The sequence below is a fragment of the Myotis lucifugus genome, unplaced genomic scaffold (genome assembly GCF_000147115.1).
Source record: "Myotis lucifugus unplaced genomic scaffold, Myoluc2.0 scaffold_231, whole genome shotgun sequence".
Lineage (NCBI taxonomy): Eukaryota > Metazoa > Chordata > Mammalia > Chiroptera > Vespertilionidae > Myotis > Myotis lucifugus.
In genome coordinates this window covers 495,837-521,812 of record NW_005871279.1, presented here as the reverse complement: position 1 = coordinate 521,812, position 25,976 = coordinate 495,837, and the positions used below count along the sequence as shown (strand labels likewise).

Sequence of the window (25,976 nt, the reverse complement as noted above, 5' to 3'; positions counted from 1 at the left end):
AAGCTGGCTGAAAGCAGGTCTCTGGAGCTTGTTTAGCTTCTATAATTGCAACATAGTTGCTTAGAGTGCAGCTCAGAGGCTGGCAGCAGCAGGCGGGGAACATTGGCTTCCTCCGTCACTGGAGCAAGCAAGCCTCCTATTCGCTTCAGCTGCGTGGCTGCCGGCCGCCATCTTGGTTGGCAGTTAATTTGCATATTGCCCTGATTAGCCAATGGGAAGGGTGTCAGGGTTATGGTCAATTTGCATGTTTCTCTTTTATTAGATAGGATATATTAAAAAATTCTAAAATTCTTCCTCATTAAAGTTCTCTGAGGATAAGGAATATGTTTAATTTACCTCTATCACCATTGTGTAGGATGGTGCCAGACTACTACAGGTGTAGAGCTATCCAATACTTATTCACTGGATAAATAACTTCAGCATAACTTGGTCTCAGGTTGACAAATATTTGACAGTAAAACATCAAATACCATATTAACACAGCATTATTTCAGCATAAACAAAGCACACTAGTTGGTACATTACATTTTATGTTTTATTGATGGTGACATATAGTAAAAATCTAATATACATTTATCACCCATGGTCCCTTATAAATATTTAAAGTTCTTTTTCACAAGCACAATCCCATTGCAGTCATACTATAAGCTTTTTTGAAGACAATTAAAAAATACATTAAAGATATAATTCACGATGAGATATTGAGACGGATTTTAATATTCTCATTATAAATAAGTGTAGACCTTTACCAAGAGGTTGATATTCTGGGAATCCTTTCTGAGGATTTATTTTCATATAATTAATGGCCAGATTAGCATACATGAAGTCTTATATTCTTATAAACTTTATTCAGAGTCCATAAATGCAAGCAGATTATAAAGTATTCTTAGATGCACCAACATCTTTAAAAATATTAATGTATTCAGTTTGCCTTAAGATATATTCCTTGAATTGACAATTGTTGAGGTTTCCAAATACTATCTTTTCATGTCTTCACAGCTTGGATCTGATCTGATAACAAAAACAGAAAGACATTATCGGTCTCTATAGGACATAATCTATTTAACATAACCCAAGACAAATCTTTAACACAGTAGAAATCTATGTACATTGTTTTTTAAAAAGCACAAATCATACTATAGTTTTTATTTTCGTCACAGTTGTATATGCATAGAGCCAGTTAACTAGTTTTATATGATGTATAAAAATTAGCAGTCCCTTGCCTCATCTCCATCCCTTTCATAGGCAACTACTTCCAACTCCCTTTTAGGTCATTACCTCTTTCTCTCTAAATAATATTTGTATTACTTGTTGAAATACCAGTTTCTTCCATTTAATATGAGGCCTCAGTTTTTAAGTATCTCTATGCTGCTATCTGCAACCCACATAATACTTTCAATACTCCCATCCTCCTAACCAAGTAAATGTAGTCATCATCAATATAATGAGTCTGTAAGTGCTGATCACACCTGAGACAGGTAGCATACCTCGGTTACTTTTCCTGTCTTCAACTACATTTTGTTTTCCCTGGAGTTCATAATTGTTCCTTATCTCCAGCTCTGCCTCTCTGCTTTTTTATGTACCCAATACCACTTCAATCCCATTACTCTACAGTTTAAATCCTTATTATTATGAAGCACAGTACAGAGTCCATCCATTTCACTACAGCCTTCCCAAACTCTCTAATCTGGACCAGTTTCCTCTGCTTGCCCAGTTATTTTCACAAGAGATCTTTCACTATCACTCTAGGATCTCCACTCTCATCCAGGGGATTCCTCCCCCACACCCTCTTGTGCTTAATTTCCTCTTTCAGGACCCCTCTTTTTCCCTTGGTTTACTCCCTTGTTTTTGAGGAGTACTCCTCTCAGTGGCTACCTTAGTAAAAGGTACAGAAAGTAAATTCTTAAGACTTTGCATGGCTGAAGATGTTTTAATCCTACAGTCAGAATACATTGATACAGCCTGAGAACACAATCCCACTTTCTTCTTTGACTGTTCCAGGCACTGCCCAATCATATTACAGCTTCCAAGGGTTGCTACTGAAAAACTTTGATGCTATTCTGTATCCTTATCCTTTCAAGAAACCTCCTTTTCTTCTCATGAAGTTTGTAGACTCTCCCATTGTCTTCAGTGTTGACTGTTATTATGTGCCATGGTGTGAGGATGTTTTCATCCACTACATTGAGCTTTCATCAAAAGGACTTTTAACTAAAAACTCCTATTTAGTTGTTGAAAATACTGTTTGCTGATTTTTATCCCCTCTATTTTCTGTTCTCTTTTTCTGAAATCCTATTATTTGGATATTAAGCCTCCTAAACATGACCCCTTACTTTCCTATCTTTTCTTTCCAATTTTCTATTCTTTCTCTTTTTTGCTCACTTTCTGAGAGAGTGCCTCTATTTTATCTTCTTTTAATTGGGGTTTCAATTTCTACTACTCTATTATTTCCTAAAAACTCATTTTTAGGTTCTTTGTTCTTGATACGCTACAAGTTTTTTTTTTTGTTTTGTTTTGTTAATCCTCACCTGAGGATATTTTTTCCATTGATTTTTCAGAGAGTGGGAGGAACTTGGAGACACATCGATGTGAAAGAGACCCATCGATTGGTTGCCTTCCACATGCACCCCGACTGGGGCCTGGATTGAGCCTACAACCAAGGTACATGTCCTTGACTGGCATCGGACCCGCAGCCAGTCCACAGGCCAACGCTCTAACCACTGAGCAAAACCAGCTAATGCATACTCTACTAGGTTTTTGAAATGTTCCCCTAAATAAATTCTACTTCCTCTAACGTATTTTTCCTGTTTATGTCCCTTAATTCATAATGTTTTGGTCCTCAAATGCCTGGTGATCCTTTGCCATCCTCTCATACGTGTTAACGAACACTATAAAGCTGAACTGGAATTGTGATACGCATGTTAGACTTGTCAAATGTGGTCTTCATTCTAGAGTATCTAGCTAAGCCATTTCCTTGGGAATCTCTGATGTTAATAGCACTAGTTCTTTTCTCTTAGGCTGGCCTGATTCCTCAAAGATGACTTTGTATCTCCTGCCTACCACCAGTGTCTTCTGGGGGAAACAGAAGGTAGAAGAGGGTTATATATTTGGTATGAAAACTTTCAGTTACTCATTTTCAGTTCAGCACTAGCACACACAGTTGTGCTTGCTGTTCTAGAGTCCAGAGACACTCTGTTTGATGCTCTGCAGAGAATGAACCTTCAACCTTCTTTTGGGATAAGGATGTAAGACTGTGTGTTCTCTTTTCAGCCCTACCCCTCTAATTTCCAATTTCTACCAATATCGAGCCTTTGTGGGGATCTGCAATGTAAATTAGCCTCCCAGCTTTCCTCAGTGCTGGCTTAGAATTCAGCTTTCTCTGTTAAGAGAAAAGGTCTTTAAGTCTGTTATGTCATTCATTATTTATCAGATCGGATCAACATTCATCAGATATCCAGCTTCCAAAATCTGGGTGCAATTGTTTTCTGTTCTATTTTGGTTGCCATTTTTGTCATTCCCATTCCTTTTGTCCTTGTGGGTTAATGTCTTTAAACAAAAGTCCCTTAACTGTTAGTGACATTTGAGGAGGAGATGAAAGTTGTGTCACTGAAACACCATATGAGTAGTTTATGTGTTTTATTAAAACCTGAAAGCATAAACCTTTCCCATACAGATCTATACTAATAAAAGCCTAGGTGGCCCTCACACCCTCACGCCATCACAATATGGCCGCCCCCATATTGTCACAAGATGACCGCCCCCACGTCATCACAAGATGGCCGCTGCAAGATGGCCACCCTACATCATCACAAAATGGCTGCTGCCACATTGTCACAAGATGGCCGGCAGGGGAGGGCAGTTGGGGGCAATCGGGCTGGCAGGGGAGGGCAGTTGGGGGTGACTGGCCGGCAGGGGAGCAGTTAGGGGCAATCAGGCTGGCAGGCAGAAGCGGTTGGAGTCAATCAGGCAGGTGGGCAGGCCAGTGGTTAGGAGCCAGCAGTCCCAGATTGTGAGAGGGATCCCAGATTGAGAGGGTGCAGGCTGGGCTGAGGGACACCACCCTCCCCCCCCCCCAGTGCACGAATTTTGTGCACTGGGCCTCTAGTAAAGTAATAAAATGAGTAAGTTTCTTTAGTCACACGGGAGAATTTCTTTTTATAAATATCTCACTTCAAAGTTTCAGAGCTAGAAAACAACTTATATCTCTGCAATAGTTTCTATATATTCTCTGTTGGTTTTTAAAAATACTTCATAGTCTACTCAGGGATTCTTGTCTTTGGGCTGCAATACAGAGCAAATCATTGTGAATCCTTCCGAAAAAGAATAGAATCATGGCACAAAATGTTTCATTTAATATTCTATCTCCAAAATTTCAGCCTGTATGCATGCATATGAGCATATTCCATGGACACAGACAGTAGGGGGGTGAGGGTCTGTGCTTGGAGGCAGGAGCGGGCTGGGAGAGGTCAATGGGGGAAAAGAAGACATATGTAATATTTTCAACAATAAAGAATTAAAAACAAAACAAAACAACAACAAAATAAATAGAAAGTCAATTTTCAAAACAAAACAAAAAAAGAAAGAAAAAGGAAAGAAATTGGTCCAAGGGCCTTCTTGTTTATAATGCTAGGAAATTTTAGAATTTTGGAAGCAAAATGAAGAGATAAACTCAGAATATCTTTCACAGATAGATTTGCATAAAAACTTTTGGCTAATAAGTTAGTTAAAGGCACAGACAAATCTCTTGTATGCTGTTAGCTATTTTATAAAATAGGTTTTTGCCTTTTTTTGAATCCAGAGAGATAGGAGCATCAAATTGCAAACTATTTGCTATTACATAAGAAATATGAACAAAAGATCTATTCAAAACCAAACCAACATACTTTTTAATCTACGTACAAAGTTTCCTTCGTTATTAAATAGAGCATTTAGGTAAAAGGGTACATTTAACATTTACTGAGTGTTTTCTAATGGCAGTGATTTTAACACATACAGTGTTTCATTAAATCTGTACCACAATTTTTACATTTATTTTTTCAATTTTACAGATGAAGACAACTATCTTCAAAAGAGATGTTAGTTAATAATAAGTAGTGGAATGAATCTCTACACTCAAAAGCCCAACTGCTTTTTTTTTATTAAATATATTTTATTGATTTTTTACAGAGAGGAAGGGAGAGGGATAGAGAGCTAGAAACATCGATGAGAGAGAAACATCGATGAGAGAGAAACATCGATGAGAGAGAAACATCAATCAGCTGCCTCCTGCACACTCCCTACTGGGGATGTGCCCGCAACCGAGGTACATGCCCTTGGCCAGAATCGAACCTGGGACCTTTCAGTCCGCAGGCCGACGCTCTATCCACTGAGCCAAACCGGTCAGGGCCCAACTGCTTTTTAACTACTATTCCATGATGCCTACATAAAATTGGGACAACTAGCTAACCTTGCAGAAAACTGTTGTAACAGTTACATAAAAAATATATGGCAACACAAGGGCACAAAAGTATTTCAACAACATACTCTCCTTACAAAGACTTGGGAAGTAAGATGCAAAGATAACGAATCAGGAAAGTCAGACACAAAAATCAGGTGACAAGACCAGAGTTGGCAAGTGGCACAGTGATGTTGGATTGTTACTGACACCTAGTGGCCTCAGTTACAAAATAAAAAATAAAAATAAAAATAAAAATAAAGGGAAGAGAGAACTATGATAGAGTGGAGGGCTGTGATGTAAAATTCAGATGACTATATCAACCTATTTTTAGTGGTTACTGTGCTTTGAATTACTTTATGAACAATAGTTGAGTTTGATCCATGCTATATCTTCACTGTGAGCAATAATAAGCACTTGTAAATAAGAATCAAGGCTGAAAATATGCTTTTGGTGTCTTTTCTGGAATGTTCCTCTGCAACCTATGTTTATGTGGGAATCAGTTCCTTAACTTTTACTAATTCTTTACCACAATCCAAAAAACTAACTTGGTGTGTTCACAGAAAAATTCTAGTAGTTATTTTAGAATCACTAGAGGTTCTCAATTAAGTTTCACTTAATTATAAAATTATGACTAGAATGTTCTTTGCAGTTTATTTTTTAATGTTTTAACTTTCTTAGTTTATTTCTTTTTTATTGATTTTTTTTTTTTTTAGAGAGGAAGGGAAGGAGGAAAGGAGGGGGGAAAAAGAGAGAGAGAGAGAGAAGGAGGGAGGCGGGAGGGAGGGAGGGAGGGAGGGAGAGAGAGAGAGAGAGAGAGAGAGATCGATTGGTTACCTCCCACATGCATCCCAACATGGGATTGAACCCAAAACCTGGGTATGTGCCCTGACTGGGAATCAAACTGGCAACTTTTTGGTGTACAGGATGATGCTCCAACCAACTGAGCCACACTGGCCAGGGTGTTCTTTGCACTTTAATGGTAACTGTCATGATGGCTACAAATGAGAAAAACCGATAATAGTCTGTGCAGTTAATTAAAATACCATGTTTTACTAACACATGAAAAATATTTATCAGATGTACACTTAGTACTTTGAACCAAAGAAATATTATGTCATTGTATGGGTAAGCAGCTAAATATATCTTAATTTATTCCCTGATATAGTAAGCTTGTCCAGACATAAACTTAATATTTGGTTCAAAGATCCAACATGACATGCAGAAGAGGAAAAAGAATCACACATAACTGTAATCAAAATGTTAGTTTAGCCCTAGCCTGGTGGCTCAGTTGGTTGGAGCACTGTTCCATGCACCAAAAGGTTGCAGGTTCCATTCCTGGTCAAGGCACATACCTAGGTTGTGGGTTCAATCCCCAGCCGGGGTGTGTATGGGAGGCAACTAATCAATGTTTCTCTCTCACATCGATGTTTCTCTCTCTCTCTTTCCCTTCCTGTCTCTCTAAAACAATAAAAACATACCCTCAAGTGAGAATTTAAAAAAAGGTTAGTGTAGAAAGAGTTGATAGCCAAGACTAAAACCTGAATTTATAATATATTGTTGTTCACCCTTATTAAGAGCAGGGAGATGCCTAATAGGAATGACCCTTAGTTGTTCTGCTCATAAGCAAAAATTTCTTGGCCTGACTCTCAGTGTCCTGAAACCTAAAGAACTCGGTTCCATTCATTTTTACTGCTCTTTGTGGGCTACTGTGCTTCCAGCGATTCCTGTAATTAGTAGACAATGTAAACTTAGGAAAAATACTGTATCTTTTTATTTATTTTTTTATTGTTTAAAGTATTACATGTCTCTTTTTTCCCGGATTGAGCTTCCCTCCCCCCTGCCACTCTCATCCCCTGAGGCAAGCCCTCACCACCCCAGTGTCTGTGTCCATTGGTTATGCTAATATGCATGCATACAAGTCCTTTGGTTGATTTCTATCACCCCTCCCCTGCCTTAAAATAATATATCTTAATTTATTCCCGATATAGTAAGCTTGTACCAACATATGATAGCTATTTTTGATGAATAACAAATACAGCTGCTATATACAAATCAATAGAATACCAGTATTTACAATTCTCAATATGAGTGTTAAAAGTTGCGTAAATGTTATATATAAACTAGAGGCCCGGTGCACGAAATTTGTGCGGGGGAGGTCCCCCTCAGCCCTGCCTGTGCCCTCTCGAAGTCCAGGACCCCTCGCTCCTTACCGCCCTGCCCGCTCGCTGCTCCTTACCACTTGGCTCGCTGCTCCTTAGAGTTGCCGTGGAGGCAGGAGAGGCTCCCGCCACCACCACTGCGCTTTTCAGCCATGAGCCTGGCTTCTGTCTGAGTGGCATTCCCCCTGTGGGAGTGCACTTACCACCAGGGGGCAGCTCCTGCATCGAGCGTCTGCCCCCTGGTGGTCAGTGTGCATCATAGCGACCAGTCATTCAGCTGTCCAGTCGATTTGCATATTAGGGTTTTATTATATAGGATTAAGATATTTATGGAGTAGGGCATTCTTTAAATATATGCCATGCAGACTTATTTTAATTATTGACAGTAAGGCTAACATTTGTCCCAAACTTCAAATGTGCTTCCATTATCAGATCTCTTAGAAATTTATTGCTATAAATTAAAAATATTTCTACAGTTGTCACTATATTGACTGTAAAAAGCAAACACTTTAAATAAATCCTTTAGAAAAATGTAACAGAAGTAAATGGAGCAAGGTATTGGATACTTACTGTAGTGTATTTTCTGATAGCAGAAATAAATGGAAACAAGAGGAGAAAAAGGCAGTGATATAATAAAAATAAAATGTTATAAAAGGAAAGAAAAATGTCAATGGAAAGGAAATACAGGCTGAAGATGGACAGTATTTTGTGATGTACCTTGAAGCCAGTCTACACCTTCTTGCAATCCTTCTCCTTTTATGGCATCACTAGCACTGAAATAAAATCCACAAGAAACATATCTATTTCATTACATTGTAGAACTATAAAAATAAATAATTGCAATTTTTCCATGTGGCAAATCAATATATTCTAGTAACACATATCTGAGCAAAACTGGTTAAGCAATGAAACTGAATGTATATAAAAAAACAAAAGTCTGAGCATCTTGGAGCAAGAAAATTATCCATAACTTATATTGACATAATTTTTATGACATTTGGAAAAGTGTATCAATAAAAAGTTATTTTAGAAACAGTACTCAGACTGACATTACTTTGAGTAATTTTTCCAGTGATGGAAAAGTTTTATAGAGTCCCCCTTCTTATCTTGCCCAGCCCCAATGACTCAAGAGCAGTTATTTATTAGAAATGCTTGACTTAGGTTGTAATTTAGCCACAGGATGCAGTGACTTTTTTTGAAATGGAGTTTTATATCTATAGAGTATAAACCTGTAATTATAACTTTGGTAAACTGGTAGAAATAAAAAAAAAATCCCAGTAGATTTCAATAAGTTTTTTACTTATTGGTTTCAGGAACCTAAATAGGTTATTTAATTCTGCTGTCTTCAGTTTTAGCATCTGTAAAATGGGGAGATATTATAATTGACTTCATATGGTTATTAAGGAAATTAAATATTTGAGATATGTATATAAAACAGGGGTCTTTTCACGGTCTTAGAATGAACTTAAATCCTTATTGTGATATTTTATAAATAATTATAATTAAATTATAAACTAAGTTATAAAATACAAAGGATTTTTTGAGTATCAATTTTTTCCAAGACACAGACTGATAGTTTCTCATAACATTTTACTGATCTAGTAGTTATTTCCTTTCAAAATGTAATCATATAATAGCAATTAGTATATAAATTAGATTTTCTGAATTAGGGTTTCTTTTAGTGTGCTGAAGCATGATTTTAAAATGTACTAAATAACCTAAAGGAGTTAATTTGATTCTAATCAAATCAGAAATTTCTTCTAAGGAATTACTTATTAGATTAAGAATATGACATATTTTAAAGTAGGAAGACAGAAACAAACAGCATGATACAAAATTATTCAAAGCAAACTGTGGATTACCCATATCAACAGCAAAACATCAGTAACTAAAATATTTATATAAAAAAAGATCAATGTATTGATTTTATCACACATCTATAGTCCCAAGTAAGACTACAGTATCAAATAAGTAACAATGAGGAAATCCTTCCCTTTTGGTGGAGGAGTCACTACCTTACTAAAACCCTGCATTTTTTCCTACTAATTTCCAATGGTTTGAATTTTACTTTCTTTTCAAATAAATGATAAGACCTGTAACTAAATAAAAGCAAAGTCTTCACCACGCCCAGCAAGGCCCTAGATCTCTTGCTTCAGTCAGCTTGGACTTCTTGCTATTCCTGAAATACACCAGGTACATCCTCATCCAAGAGCCACTTGCTGGCTGTCCACCTGGAAAGCTATTCCTCCACACCTGTGTGAACTGCTCCCTGACTTCAATTAGATTCCAGAGAGGGAGTATCTCTTATCATTTTTATCTTATTGTCCTACTTTATTTTTCTCACCTTTCCCAGCTGACATTTTATACATTTATTTACCTCTTTTATTATCTGTCTCTCTTACAAGGTAGTAAATAAGCAAAACTATACACATATCACAGCAGGGACTGAGTCAAAGAATACACAGGAAGAACAATACTGCAATCAGATCCTGAAAATCAGAGTTGACTATACATCTCTATAAACTTTTATTGCCAGTAAATTTACTTGTACCGAAGGTGAGATGCAATATTTTATCTCTACATCACTGTACATTACCTTTATCTCTAAAATTGTAAAAGAAGGATAAATGTATTTTCAATTTTATACATCGTTTAAAGAATATTGCAAAAACATAAGAACACTTAAAACAAATGAAGCAGTAATTAAAACTTAGTGAAATGTCCAGTTTGAATTAAGAAGTCAAAATTATAGTTGGCATTCTCCTATAAATTATACAGAAAACACAGCAACTGGAAATATAATATTCCACATCTTTATAGCATCAGGATATTTGTATCTCACTGAAAAATATTTAGATGTCACAACTGAATAAATTTTTTAAATTTCAAGGACTAATTATTTTAAGTAGAGATTTTTCCACTTGCAAAATTAACTTCTACTTCAAAAATAAAAGGACTGCATCTTTTACTAATTACACCCATGTTTTTGAACGTTATGCTTTCTATCAAAGCACTCACAATACTTAATACAATGGAAAAATGAAAATTTATTCTACTTTAGATATTATCAATTTAGATATGATTTACCTAAATGATATAGAGAAAAGCAAAGGTTACCTCTTACGATATTTCTCTACCCCCAAATCCCTCCTCTCTTTATCAACAAAATACCACAGAACCTCAAATTCCAAGTGAAGAAGCATTTAGGACACACTAACTTTTCTTCTGATTCCGGAGTAAGGAGGGTTTAACTGAGATATGCAGTGTTTCACTCCTGGGTAGAGATCGTGAATACTGAGGAGTTTCAAGGGTTTTCTCAGCTCTCTTCTATACTATTACTCTTTCAGCACCAAGGTTAGCTCTTCACGTTCTTCTAGGAGCTCTATTAACTCTTCACTTCATATTCTGTTTCTTCTTCTAAAGGCAGTGGATTCCTCCGCCTCTGTGTGCAGCCTTTTCCATAGATACTATCTTATAAAAAGGGAGAAGGGAATCTTGCAGTGGTGGGGAGGTAGGTGGTGGATAGAGGGAGCTTAATGACAGATAGTAGCAGGCACTAAAAAAAAATACTATCTAACAAACAATGTAAAATAAGTTCAGATACTATTTATGATTTCAACCTTATTAGTATGTTCAAATAAAGTTAGTATTTCCATTTATATTTATTCATATAAACAATATTTATTGTGAACCTACTAAGTACCATGTACTATTATTACAGGGGTTGCAGAGTGAAAATAAAACCCCAGTCTCATGGTGCTAATGCACTAGTGTAAGAAGACAGACTATAAAACAAAAAACAAGAAAAAGAGGTCACGTGACAACAGAAAAAGCAAATCAATAAGGAAAAAGCGAGGCAGGGTAAGGCAGTGATATTTTAGACAATTATGAGGGGAGGTCCCTCTCCTGAAGGGACTGCAGCAGCCAGCCAATTACATTATTTTGTAGAATGATTTAGACAAAGGGAGTAACAAGTGGAAATGCCTTGAGATGGGATTGTAGCTGGCTAATTCAGTGTATAGAAGAAATCAGCATGGCTGAAGTTGGTGAGTGACTAGGCTGTTTATTCTTTTAAAGAGTTATTTATATTTTTCTATCCCCAAAAAGATTTGAAAGGTTTTAATAGTAATAGGTTCATAAATACCTGCAACGCCACATTCTATAAAACAAAATCCTTAGCTTACATCCTACCAAGTTAGATCACTTATAAAATGAGTTTGGAAAAGAAACACTGAAGGTTGGAGATTTTTTCAAAATGATAAAATGAAAAATAAATCTACAACTTTACCAAATGTGCCATGGCTTATCTTTGATGTTCTCTAAACACAGCAACTGAGACACTTTTACAGATGTCACTGCATCTCTAAGGTCCATTTTGTTTGCAAAGAATAAGATTGGTATTCGGCGGTGCTTAATATCTGAAATAGAAAATAAGACTTTCATCAGACTTCCAGCCTTATGATCATTTCCCCCTAATTCATTAAAATTGAAAGTCACTAAAATTGTTTTCCAATCACTTCTTTCTATACCACACATACATAAACTTTTAAAGACATAAACTGTCAGGCATATTTGAGTGATATGAGAATTTAAAAAATACTTCTTCCAAGCCTTCTGGTTGGAGTTTTAAAACAAAGACAAGAGAAGTGGATCTGGGGGCTCATTAAGCAGTTACTGAGCTGCACCTACAAAACGGTCAACTAGTTTATTTTGTTTTTCGGTCAACACAAAGAAGGAAAACTGGAAGTAGGAGGAAGATGAACTGCATCCAAATTTTAGTTTTTAGTCACAGTATTATAAGTAATAAGCTAAATATTTTAAGAAGATATTTTTACTTGTTACAGTGTATGAAACATTTCTCCCTGTTTTGAATAGATAATTCATTTAAGTAGTTCAAAACTCAGAAGACACAAAATGCTGTGCAGTAAAAGGATCTCCCTCTCACCTTTGTCCCAGGCCATTCACTTGTCCTCCCTAGAAGAGGCAACCCATAGCATCCATTATATGGAGTCTTTTTAGAAATATTTTATATGTTTGTAAATAGTTATTATATATGACTAGAGGCCCGGTGCATGAAATTTGTGCATGGGTAGGGTCCCTAGGCCTGGCTGGTGATCAGGGCCGATCTGTGGGGTGACCAGTGGGGCAATTGGGGGGCCCCTGCTGGCACCCGCCCTGGCTGGCCTAGGGCCTGCAGGCAGCTCCTGCATTGAGTGTCTGCCCCCTGGTGGTCAGTGCATGTCATAGCGACCAGTTGTTCCACCATTCAGTCGATTTGCTTATTAGGCTTTTATTATATAGAACTAGAGGCCTGGTGCACAAATTCGTGCACGGGTGGGGCCCGGCCAGCCCACCCTGATGGGGGCCCATAGGACCGGGCCGGTGTGGGGGAGGGGCCGCAGGTGGTTGGCTGGCTAACCCCGCCCCTGATCGGGGTGTTGGGGACCTATTGGGGGCCAGGTTGGTGGGGATGGGGGGCATTGGGGCCCAGATCAGGCTGGTTGGCTGCCACAGTGCACATCATAGCCACCAGTTGTTCTGGTCACTCTGGTCATTCCGCCGTTCCAGTTGCTGGGCTTTTATATATATAGATTATTTATACAAATAGTAGCAGACTATTCTCACTTTTTATACGTTTTGCTTTTCACTTCATTTCGTATCTTGGAGACTATTCATTATCAGTACATATAGAGCAGTTTCTTCATTATTTTAACTATTGTGGAATATTCTCTTTTAGTGCTATATATCATAATTTATCTAACTGGATTCAACTGACATATATTTATGTTGTTGCCAATTTTACAACTATAAACAATGCTGTGATGAAAAAACTGCAGAACATTTTGTAAATGGGCCAGTATGTCTACTAGATAAATTTGAGAAATGGAATTACTGGGTCAAAGGATATATAAATTGCTATTCTGACAGATAGCTATTATCTACAGAACTGCCTTCCCTTAAAAATGGTATCAATTCACACTTAAACAACATTGTATACGAGTGTTTTCAGTGATAGGTAAAAAGTACTATGAGAATGTGTTTACTTACATTGTTCTGAGAAAAGTCAAGAATCTATATATTCAAAATGTTTATAATTCCTTTTTTATGAACAAGTTTGGCATATCATGTCCCCATTTTTCTATTGTCTTTATTTTCTTATTGATTTGTAGAAAAGGTTTAAGTAGTAAGGAAGTAAGTCTTGTAGCTATGACATGAAATACAAATAGTTTTTCTTGTCTGTCATTTGCCTTTGACTGCTTATGGCCCATTTTGCAATTCAAAACTTTTTATGGAGTCATAGTCATTCATATTCATATCCCCCCTCTCTCTCTCTCTCTCTCTCTCTCTCTCCTTCCTCCCTTCTTTCCTTTTGTGTGTGTGTAGGATTCTGGATTTTGTGTTATAGTTAGAAAGACCCTCTGTTGCCCCAAAATTATTTTTAAAAATCTCCCATAGTTTCTTCTGCTGCTGTAATAGTGTAATTTTTACATTTCTATTAGTCCAGCTGGAACGTATTTTGGAACAGAGAATGTCAGAATAGATAAAAAGAAAAAGAAAGATAGCTACATGATGTTTATAAGAAACACAATTTGAACACATTACCTGAAAGTGAAAGGATGGAAGGAAACATGCTTACGTGTAAGTGAAAGAAAGCTGGCATGGCTATACTACTATCAGACAAAGTAGCTTTAAAAGATGAAGGGTATCATCAAAGAAAAAGAAAGGCAGTAAAATTATAAAATGGTCAATTAATCAAGAAGACAAAAAATTTTAAGTGTGTTTGTATCTAATAAACAAGCTTCTAAACCAGTGATGGCGAACCTTTTGAGCTCGGCGTGTCAGCATTTTGAAAAACCCTAACTTAACTCTGGTGCCGTGTCACATATAGAAATTTTTTGATATTTGCAACCATAGTAAAACAAAGATTTATATTTTTGATATTTATTTTATATATTTAAATGCCATTTAACAAAGAAAAATCAACCAAAAAAATGAGTTCGCGTGTCACCTCTGGCACGCGTGTCATAGGTTCGCCATCACTGTTCTAAACACATAAAGCAAAATATGACAGTATTAAAGGGAAATACAAAGAAATCCACAATCATAGATGAAACACAAACCAAGTTAGACCATATACACTGGGCCACGTATTTTGAAGGGTGAAATCATATAGAACGTTGTTTGATCAAGTGGAATTAAATTAAAAATCTGTAACAAAAGATACATACAAATTTCCCAATTATTTGGGAAATTAAATAATATACTACTAAAGATTCCAAGGGTCAAAGAAGAATTCACAAGGTAAGTTAGAAAATACTTTGACCTAGATAATAAAAAAAAGTTATTGAAATTTGTGACATGTAGCTAAATCCTCAGAGAATATGTATTGCTTCAAATGCTTATATTAGAAAAGGGATAAAATCGATGTTTTCCACTTCCATCTGAAAAAGAGACAATGAAATACAAGGGAGTAGACACAGTTCATAATAAATCAAGAGGAGAGAATAATGACAAAAAAGGAAATTTAAAATGCCAGAAGTTCTTAGAAAATTAATAAAACCAATAAACTTTTAAAAAGATTGAGCAAGAAGAGAGGGAGGAAACATAAATTACTAATACCAGGAATGAAAGAAGATATATCAAATGGATCTTGTAGACATTAAAAGGATAAGGAGAGGATGTTATAAACAATGTTATGCCAATAAATCTGACAACTTAGATAGTACATTAATAAATTTGGTCACAAATTACCAAAAGTGACCGGAGAATAAATATAACTTTAATGGTCTTATATCATTCAAGCACTTGAATTCATAATTCACGCCCCTCACTCCTTCAACACACACACCAAATACTGATGTTGGTATATCATTGCTATATTCTATCTGGCATTTAAGGAAGAAATAAGAGCAATTCTACACAAATCCAAAAATAAAAAATAAAGAGAAAAAGAAGTATATACTCTTCAACTCATTTTATGAAGCCTCTATATCTCTGATACAAAATCAGGTGAGGACATAAAAAAAATAAAAAACCAAAACTGGTAAAGTCAGCATCATGTTGGCATGAGAGGATCTCCAGTTCTTTCCCACTGAAGTGGGACAGCTATAATTCAACCAAGGATTCTCTGTTTAAAACACAAACATGTCTGAGAATTGTGCACTGAGACAGCTGAAGGTGGACTTAATTTAGCAAACAGTGGAGACAGAATGGTAGGGAGAAGGACAGAGACAGAAGTAATGGGACCCCAGCGGGCATGATAGCAGTGAAGGGCTGGGGTGCAGCCCCCAGTGGGCAGACCGGACTCGAGGGCAGAGACAGCAATCAGACCTGGGTGGCTGGCACACACCGAGGCTGAGCCCAGGGTCAGAGAAACAGTACAAAAAAAATCACTGTGCTTGAAGCCAGCTGGCACTGAACAAAGGATTCTGCATGCGCAGGAATTGGCCCACCCTAAACCCGTGTCCCACCTGGCACTTTAATCCTCAACTAGGGAAATGTCGAAAGAGCTGGGTAAAAAAAAACCATTCCAGCCTAAGTAGTCTGTAGACATGGGTCTAAACTCGGGAGGAAGAGCAGAAGCACAGGCAAGAACCGCTTCATCCCGCCCACCCATCCCTCACCCATTGCAGAATAGCCTGACAGAGGCAGCTGGGGGCTTCTGGCTACAGGAAGGCAGTGCCAGGAATACAAAGAAGGTTCAAACCCCGCCACTTGCTATACACAGGAGTGCAGCCTCGAGACTGAGTTGACCAGGTGGTAAAGGGAATATGCAGCCTTTCCACCAGTGGAGGTGACACCCACAGAGATCCCAGGAGCCCCAGCAGTGCAGGTAAGAGAAAACTTGCGCTTCAGTACCACATTCTGGAAAACAAAGGAAATACCTCTACTTATCAACCTGCTTAACATCTATATAAAAAAAGCCTAAGCAACCATTATGGTGGAACGACTAGAACGACCGGTTGCTAAGATGTGCGCTGACTACCAGGGGGCAGGCTTAAGGCAGGAGCTTCCCCCTGGTGGTCAGTGCACTCCACAGCGGGAGTGCAGCTCAGCCAGAAGCTGGGCTCATGGCTGGTAAGCACAGCGGTGGTGGCAGGAGCCCCTCCCAGTTCCGCAGCAGTGCTAAGGAGCAGCGAGCTGAGTGGTAAGGAGCAGCAAGCAGGCGAGTAGTAAGGAGTGAGGGGTCCCGGACTGCGAGAAGGCGCAGGCTGGGCTGAGGGACCCCACCCCCCAGTGCACGAATTTCATGCACTGGGCTTCTAAGTTGAAGTCTAAAGTTTTTCTTTTTTTTTTTTCTGTTCATCAGATTATTTATTCACTTGATTTTTAGATTCACTTGTTGATAGACGTGTATTTGTTGTTCATAATTTGTATCTTTCCCTTTTTCTTCTTCTTCCTCTTCTTAAAGGATACTTTCAGCATTTCATATAATACTGGTTTGGTGGTGATGAACTCCTTTAGCTTTTCCTTATCTGTGAAGCTCTTTATCTGACCTTCTATTCTGAATGATAGCTTTGCTGGATAAAGTAATCTTGGTTGCAGGTTCTTGGTATTCATCACTTTGAATATTTCTTGCCACTCCCTTCTGGCCTGCAAAGTTTCTGTTGAGAAATCAGCTGACAGTCGTATGGGTACTCCCTTGTAGGTAACTAACTTTCTTTCTCTTGCTGCTTTTAAGAGTCTCTCCTTGTCTTTTGCTCTTGGCATTTTAATTATGATGTGTCTTGGTGTGGTCCTCTTTGGATTCCTTTTGTTTGGGGTTCTCTGCCCTTCCTGGACTTGGAAGTCTATTTCTTTGACCAGGTAGGGGAAGTTTTCTGTCATTATTTCTTCAAATAGGTTTTCAATATCTTGCTCTCTCTCTTCTTCTGGCACCCCTATAATTCGGATGTTGGTACGCTTGAAGCTGTCCCAGAGGCTCCTTACACTATCTTCGTATTTTTGGATTCTTTTTTCATTTTGCTTTTCCGGTTGGGTGTTTTTTGCTTCTTCATATTTCAAATCTTTGACTTGATTCTTGCGATCCTCTGGTCTGTTGTTGGGAGTCTGTATAATATTCTTTATTTCAGTCAGTGTATGCTTAATTTCTAGTTGGTCCTTTATCACAACATCGAGGGTCTCACTAGATTTCTTGAGGATCTCACTACATTTATCGGCGGTTTCTAGAAAATTCTTGAAAAACCTAAAAAGTGTGGTTTTGAACTCTATATCCAGCAGTTTGCTTTCCTCCATTTCTGTCATTTGTGACCTGTTTCTTTGTCTCCGCATTTTTTATGCTTCCTTGTGTTGATAAAGTGGTTTTCTGTGCTAAGTGTCCTCTGGGGCCCAGTGGTTCAGCCTCCCCAATTACCTGAGGAGGACACTCTTGGTGCTCCCCCTTGTGGTCTTTGTGCACAGTCTTGTTGTAGTTAAGCCTTGATTGTTGTAAGTAACACTGGAAGGGATTGGCCTCCAGGCCAATTGGCTGTGAGAATCTAAAGTTTTTCAAAAAGCAGTTTTTGCCCTGGCTTGTTGGTTGGGTTGGTTGGAGTGTAATCCTGTGCACCAAAGGGTTGCTGGTTTGATTCCCAATCAGGACATATACCTAAGGCTGTGGGAGGCAACCAATCAACGTTTCTCTCACATGATTTTTTTTTCTCTCTTCCTTCTTCTCTCTCTCTTAAATCAATAAAAACATATTCCCAGGTGGGGGTTAAAAAACACAGAACACAAAACAGTTTTCATTCCTCAGGGGTGCCCATGCAGAGAAGTAAGTCATCAAGCACACTGAGTAACCAAGATAACAAGGGGATTCAGAAAGAAAAATTTCCAGAAAATAGACTTAAAGACATGAGAAGAATGTAATTTAAATGACAGAAAATTGAAGATTTCAGTTCTCAAAAATCTCAACAAGATACAAGAAAACTCAGAAAGGCAATTGAATGAACTATGATAAAAAAAAAAATCAATGAACAACTATAAAAAAGCATCAAACAGAAATTCTGGAGCTGAAGAACTCACTAAATGAAATGAAGGATAAACTAGTGAGCTTAGGAGAGACTAGATGAAAGAAAGAATTAGTGACATAGAATATATAAATCTAAAAATAACTTAGTGGAAGAAGAGAATCGAGAGGTAAAAAAAAGCACTCTAAGAGAATGATCTGATTACATTAGAAAGAGCAATCTATAATAAAAGTGTGATATGCAAATTGACCAAATGACTGAACAGCGGAATGACTGTCTAGACCAGCGGTCCTCAATCTGTGGGTCGCGACCCCTTTGGGGGTCAAACGACCCTTTCACAGGGGTCGTCTAAGACCATCGAAAAACACATATATAATTGCATATTGTTTTTGTGACTAATCACTATGCTTTAATTATGTTCAATTTGTAACAATGAAATTGGGGGTCACCACAATATGAGGCATTAGGAAGGTTGAGAACCACTGGTCTAGATGACCTTCCAGAACAACCAGGGGGGGAGGGGGGCGCGAGGCAGCTGGGACTGCAAGGGCTGAGAGGCAGCCAAGGCGGCCAGGACTGCGAGGGCCTACCCTTGCACGAATTTCATGCACCTGGCCTCTAGTCTATATATATAAAAGCTTAAGTGACTGAACGACCAAACAACTGAATGACTGGTCGCTATGATGCGCACTGACCACTAGGGGGCAGACACTCAACGCAGGAGCTATCCCTTGGTGGTCAGTGCACTTCCACAGCCAACCTCCCGTGGCCTCTCCCCCCAGCTGGCAACCTCCCGCAGCCCCTCCCCTTGGCCGGTCAACTTCCCGCGGTCCTTCCCCCTGGCCGGCTGGCCCTGATGACCCTGATCAGGGCTGCTGGCCAACCTCCTGCAGCCCTTCCCCCCCCAGCCGGCTGGCCCCAATGGTCCCTCCCCGTGCAGGCCAACTTCCTGTGGCCCCGATCAGTACCAATCACCGTCCTGGCCGAGGGACCCCACCTGTGCACAAATTAGTGCACCGGGCCTCTAGTATAAGAATAATGGGTAAACCAGAAGAAGAGCAGGGAAAGGAAACAGCCTATTCAAACAAATAGTTGATGAGAACTTCCCAATCCTATGAAAATAACTGGATCCTTGAATCCAAGACAATAACAAACACCTTATTATCTTAATCCAAAAAAGGCACATGATATTAAAACTGTCAAAAATTAATGACAAAGAAAGAATTCTCAAGGCTGAATTCAGCCAGGAAAAGAAGATGGTAACCAATAAAGAAAATTCCATTAGATTATCATTGGATTTTTTTCCAGCACAAAACCTACTAGCTAAGAGTGGAATCACATATTCCAACGAGAGAAATCACCAGTCAAGAAAACAGATGACTGACATCAGAGGAATGGCGGCGTAAGGGCACGTCTTCCTTTCCCTCTAACATTTTAACAAAATAACTACCTATAATTCAACAAAGAAGTCCCTGCTCAACATGGATGCATGCTGGGGAGACCTGCACACTGGAACAATTAAGGTGGGCTCCTTGGAATAAGCAGGGAGATGAGAAGGGAGAGAAGCCGAACACGGCTACAGCATAGCAGCAGCAGCAGCGTGTCTGCAGCACAGCTGGGAACTGGCAGCAGCAGTTATGGGCACTTTCCTCAGCCAGTCAGACAAACAGAGTTAACCTGGCAAGTGGCTGGCTGTTGGAGTAGCCACTGGAGTGGCGGCATTGTGTGGTCACCACACAAACAGTGAGAGAGTGTCTGAACCGTGGGGGTGCACTGTGAATGGGATTTGAGCATGCGTGAGCTGCGAGTCAGCAGACACCCTCCCTACAGAGTTGCTCCCTACAGCTGGGACTGGCTGTGGGCTTTCAGACAAATAAAATAAATAGCAGAGCCCTGGCACTGATTACACTCCCAAATCTCACTTCTTGTTGCCCTTGGAATTGGCTTCAGGAGCATATTATCTGTAGGCCAAGAGCTGTTGCAGCAGAAACACAGTTTCCCTCTGTGACTGAACCCCAGAAGGGGTGCTTGGGCTGGACCTGTGGAGGTCAGGGGTCATCATTACTGTGAAAGAAAAACAAACCTCACCCCCAAGCAGCAAAGGTGGTACAGCCCTAAGGAAGCTACAGAGGCTCAAAACTGTGAGGCCACAGAGGATAAAAATCTTACAATTCAGCGCCATTTACTGGAACAGAGTAGAAAGGCCTCCTCAGAGATAAATGGGAAAACAAAAGAGAACAGTGAAGGCCATGAACCACCACCCCCACAACAACAATGACCAGAAAGAAAATGAAAATTCCCCAGAAAACAGGCTGGAACACATGGAATTATGTGAGTTGAATGACAGATTTCAAGATTGCGGTTCTGAAAATACTCAATGAGATGTGAGAAAATACTGACAAGCAATTCAGCTCACTCAGAAAACAAATCAATGAACAAAATGAGTATTTCTTCAAAGAAATTGAATTAAAACAAGAATATAGCAGAAATCCTGGAAATGAAGCAAGAAATTAAAGAAATTAAGAGTGAGCTAATGAGCATAGAAAACAGAACCAACCAGTTAGAGAAAAGAACTAGTGATATTGAAGATAGGAATCAAGAAATGATGCAGAGGGAAGAAGAGAGAGACCTGAGAATAAAGAAATACAAAATAGCCCTACGAGACCTCTCTGATTCCATAAAAAAAATTAACATTAGAATCATAGGAAAGCAGAGGAGGAAGAGAGAGAGAGAGAGCATGGAATAGTCTATTAAAACAAATAGTGGATGAGAACTTCCCAAATCTATGGAAAGAACTAGATCCTCAAATCCAAGAAGCAAACAGAACACCTAGTTACCTCAATCCAAAGAGGCCCTCTCCAAGGCACTTGGTAATGAAGCTGTCAAAAATTAGTGACAAAGAAAAAAATCCTCAAAGCATCCATGGAAAAGAAGGAATGTCCTGTTCTGGCTCAGGCTTTAGATTTTCCTAAAATCTCTCAAACATGTAGCAGCTGGCGCCAGCATACCCCATATCTCTCAATAAGAGGCCCAAAACATGGCACTAGCACCAGCCTGCCTTGCTTCACAGCTTCATCATTCCTGGGCACCTTCAAGTCAAACATAAGTAGCAGCCATCTGCAGATCACTCTATAGGTTGTGCTGGGAGCCCCCAGGCAGGGCACAGGCAGAAGACCAAAAAGAAAATAAATCCAAAATATGAAGATAATGTAAGGAGCCTTTGGGACAACTTCAAGTGTACCAACATTCACATCATGGGGGTGCCAGAAGGAGAAGCGAGAGAATAAGATATTGAACACCTATTTGAAGAAACAGTGACAGAAAACTTCCCCTACCTGGTGAAAAAAATAGCCTTACAAGTCAGGAAGTGCAGAGAGTCCCAAACAAGAGGAACCCAAAGATGTTCAGACCAAGACACATCATAATTAAAATGCCAAAGGTTAAATACACAGAGTCTTAAAAGCAGCAAGAGAAAAACAGTTAGTAACCTATAGGGGAGTGCCCATATGACTGTCAGCTGATTTCTCAAAAGAAACTTTGCAGGCCAGAAGGGAGGGGCAAGAAATATTCAAAGTGATAAATAGCAAAGACCTACAACCAAGATTATTCTACTCAGCAAAGTTATTTAGACTTGAAGGCCAGATTAAGAGCTTCACAGACAAGAAAAAGCTAAAGGAGTTCATCACCACCAAACCAGTATTACATGAAATGTTGAAGGGTATTTTTTAAGAAGAAGAAGAAAAAGATAAAAAATATGAACAATAAAATGGCAATAAATATGTATCTATCAACAACAATTGAATCTAAAAACCAAACTAAACGAACAAGGAATCTAATGAACAGAATAAACTAATTAATAAAATAGAACCAGAGGCATGGAAGCATGGAACAGACTAACGAATCTCAGAGGGAAGGCGGGAGGTGGTAAGAAATTAACCAAAGAACATATGCATTTATGCTTTACTTATGGACGCAAACAGTAGGGCAGTGAAGGTCGGGGGCGGGTTGGGAACTGGGTGGAAGGGAGTGGTGAGGGGGAAAAAAGACGAACATCTGTAATACTCTCAATAATAAAGATTAAAAGAAATGTATTCCCAACCCATATAAAAGACCAATAATTTTTTTTAAGTGAAAAAGTCACATAAAGAGTAAGGCTGGATAATTTCCCTAAAAAATATCTGAATAAGCTTGAGATTGTGTGATAAAAATACCAAAGGTATTGGGGTTAAACAGCAAGAATTGTTAGAAGGCACACCACACTATTTCTGATTCATTTCTAAACATATCCATACTTCCTTTAAACAACCATGCTTTTCTAAAAGTCCTAGCACAAAGACCACTTAAAAATTTTTTTTTCTTGTGGAATCTCAGAGGGAAGGGAGGGGGGTGGGTAGGTGGGAAGAGATCAACCAAAGAACTTGTATGCAGCCCAGGTGGCATGGCTCAGTGGTTGAGTGTTGACCTATGAACCAGGAGGTCAAAGTTTGATTCCTGGTCAGGGTTCATGTCCGGGTTGTGGGCTTAGTCCCCAGTGGGAGGCGTGCAGGAGGCAGCCGATCAGTGATTCTCTCTCATCATCGATGTTTCTATCTCTCTCTCCCTTTCCCTTCCTCTCTGAAATCAATAAAAATATATTTAAAAAAAGAGAACTTGTATGCATATATGCATAACCCATGGACACAGACAATAGGGTGGTGAAGGCCTGGGGCAGGTGGCAGGGAAGGCTTGAAGAGATCAATGGGGGAAAATGAGGGACATATCTAATACTTTCAACAATAAAGATTAAAAAAATTTTTTTTTCCAGGCATGAGTAAGGCTAGAAATGTTGAGTTCCACAATACATACTAGAACATTGTAGTGTGGGAATAAAAAGAATATCCATCAAGAGGTAAATAAACTGTGATTCACTCATAAAATGGCATATTAGACACCATTAAAAAAATAATTTGATGTAATATATGCAATCTGATTTGAAAAGATTTCCATTATTAGTGTTACTTGAGAATGGAAAGATGCAGAAAAGTGTATAAAATATAATCCCATTTTAGTAAATAACAATGACAGTCCTCATAGTCCCCAACCCTACACAGGGTGGGACAAAAGTAGGTTTACAGTTGTTTGTATGGAAATACAATAATCTATATATATAAAAGGCTAACATGCAAAGTGTCCCCACGGGAGTTTGACAGGGAGACCGGGAGATCGATTGCTTGCTATGATGTGCGCTGACCACCAGGGGGCGGCGCGGAATGAAGGAAGGCCCCGGCTGGCAGCCAGAAGGAAGGCCCTGATTAGCCCTGATTGCCGGCCAGGCCTAGGGACCCTACCTGTGCATGAATTTCATGCACCTGGCCTCTAGTTCATAGGTGAACCTATGACACGCGTGTCAGAGGTGACACACAAACTCATTTTTTTGGTCGATTTTTCTTTGTTAAATGGCATTTAAATATATAAAATAAATATCAAAAATATAATTCTTGGGAAAAATGGCGGAGGCTTAGACGGACGTGTTGGTGCTTTGTCCCGGAACAGATAGGGGCGAGCAGCTGAAACGGGTAACAATCAGCCCGATCAAGCTGGGGAGGTTCAGCTGAGAGACAGTCTGCAGCCAGGAAAGACAGAGAACTCCTAAAAAATGCGGATGGTTAGAGATTGAGGCTGAAACTTCCCCCTGGGCGCCAGCGCAGCGGCGAGACCGCGCCATCTTAGGGAGCTGTTACCGGCATCCAGAGATCGGCTACTAACCCGGCGGCTACTAACCCGGAGGCAACGACTCGCAAGCAACGCGACTGTAAGAGCCCAGAGGGGACCTGCACCCCTCCACGGAAAGGTTAGACTTACCCCAAAGGTGCGGTTTGCAGTTCAGGTTGGAGCAAGGAACGCGCGCGCGGGCGCAGGGGGAAATCTACCCCCCCCCAAAATCCGCGCCCATAGAGGCCAGCGTGACCCGCAAGTGGGGAGGGCTCCCGCAGGGCTGCTGCCAGAAGGTAACACTATAAATGAGCCCATAGTTGGACTGGATGCAAAAGGGCGGCCTCAGAGTTTCCCTGATAGCCGGCTACTTGTCGCCAGGGGCTTGAGCGCGTGCAGACACTCCGTGCAGACACCCCGCGCAGTTCTGGAGGGTGGAACCCTGTGAGTTCGAACAGCTTCCCAGGCTCTTGTTTGCACACTTCCTCTTACTTCTGTGAGTTTGATTGTTGGCCCAGTGCATGTGATTGCCCAGTTGGGGTCACTAGCAGAGCTTGTAGGAGAAGATTGTTTTTGGGGAGCCTGGGAAACAGAGCTGGGAGTGGCGCCTGGGAAACCAACTCTGGGCGGAGCTGGTTCAGGTACAATAGAGAGCTTCTGGACAGAGAGAACTTTTAACCTCGGAGGTCAATCCAGACACACTGCCACCCAGAGGCAGAGCCACAAACTGACTCTTCTGTAAATACAGATAAGGCAATAAGGGGATTTTACGGCCGGCTTTAAAAGCAGGACTGTGGCTTACACCACGGAGGAACAGTGTAACAGAGGGAAATTCAACATTCTCCTGAATTCTGGGCGTGCCAATAAGAGTAGAAGATCTGAAGCACCTGCATTACTGCACATTTTTATTTTTATTTTTTTAAATTACTTTTTCTCCTTTTAACTAAGAAAACATTTTTTTCCTTTTTTTCTTTTTTCTTTTTCTCCATCACCTGATTTTGCCCTTTCAGCTACCACATTTTTATTTTTATTTTTTTTTTATTTTTAACTAGTATTATTACCGCTACCATTTTACCACTCTTTAAAGTGTCATTTTATTTTGTCTTTATTTTATTTTGGGACTAATGTTCTCCATTCTATTTTCATCGTTCCTTTAGCAACATTTTTCTCTACCTCAATTTGCCTCTGTGCTAAACAATCTTCCCCACTTTTTCCCTTTTGCTGTCCTGTTTCTCTTACCCTACTCCAGCTTTTTATTTTCCCTATTCTTTTTACCCCCTGTCAAAATTTAACCCTGCTTATATATCCTACGTCCAATCCCCTGTTCTAAATCCTTATACACCTTTCCCTTATCTTCCTTCACTATCCAATTTTTTTTTTCTCTTCTTCTTCTTTTCTCTCTCTATTGTCTTATTGTTGTTTGCTTGATTGACGAGTATATTGGGGTTTTTTTTTTTAGGATTGTTTGTGAGGTTAGACTGCTTAGTCTTTTTATTTTCCTGCCCCTCCCTCTCCCTCCCCCCTCCCCTGGTTATTTCTGTGTTTCTGTTTCCCCTTGCGTCGCTTGATATTATTGGTTGTTTGTAGTTTGTATTCATCTCCAGGAATCTGTTCCTGTAATTTGTTGGTATTAGTGGCGGACCTATAGGAGTTTTCTCCTCATATAAATAGTCTCTTCCCCTTTTATACTTCATTCTCTTTTCTCTCTTACTTTTTTTTTTTCTTCTTTTTTTTCCCTCCTCT

At 39.4% G+C, this 25,976-nt stretch overlaps 1 protein-coding gene across 1 annotated transcript in view; it reads right to left on the bottom strand.

The window, feature by feature from the left end:
• Positions 1–513: 513 nt before the first annotated feature.
• The window catches only part of ARL6 (ADP ribosylation factor like GTPase 6), a 50,001-nt gene continuing 24,538 nt past the window's right edge, over positions 514–25,976 (bottom strand). Inside the window, exons 4-6 of the mRNA XM_023762087.1 lie at positions 11,882–12,011; positions 8,311–8,366; positions 514–1,011 (exon numbers count right to left, since the gene is read on the bottom strand). Of these exons, the coding sequence (XP_023617855.1) occupies positions 986–1,011; positions 8,311–8,366; positions 11,882–12,011 (212 nt within the window). The 3' untranslated portion in view covers positions 514–985. The remainder of the gene's footprint in view (positions 1,012–8,310; positions 8,367–11,881; positions 12,012–25,976) is intronic.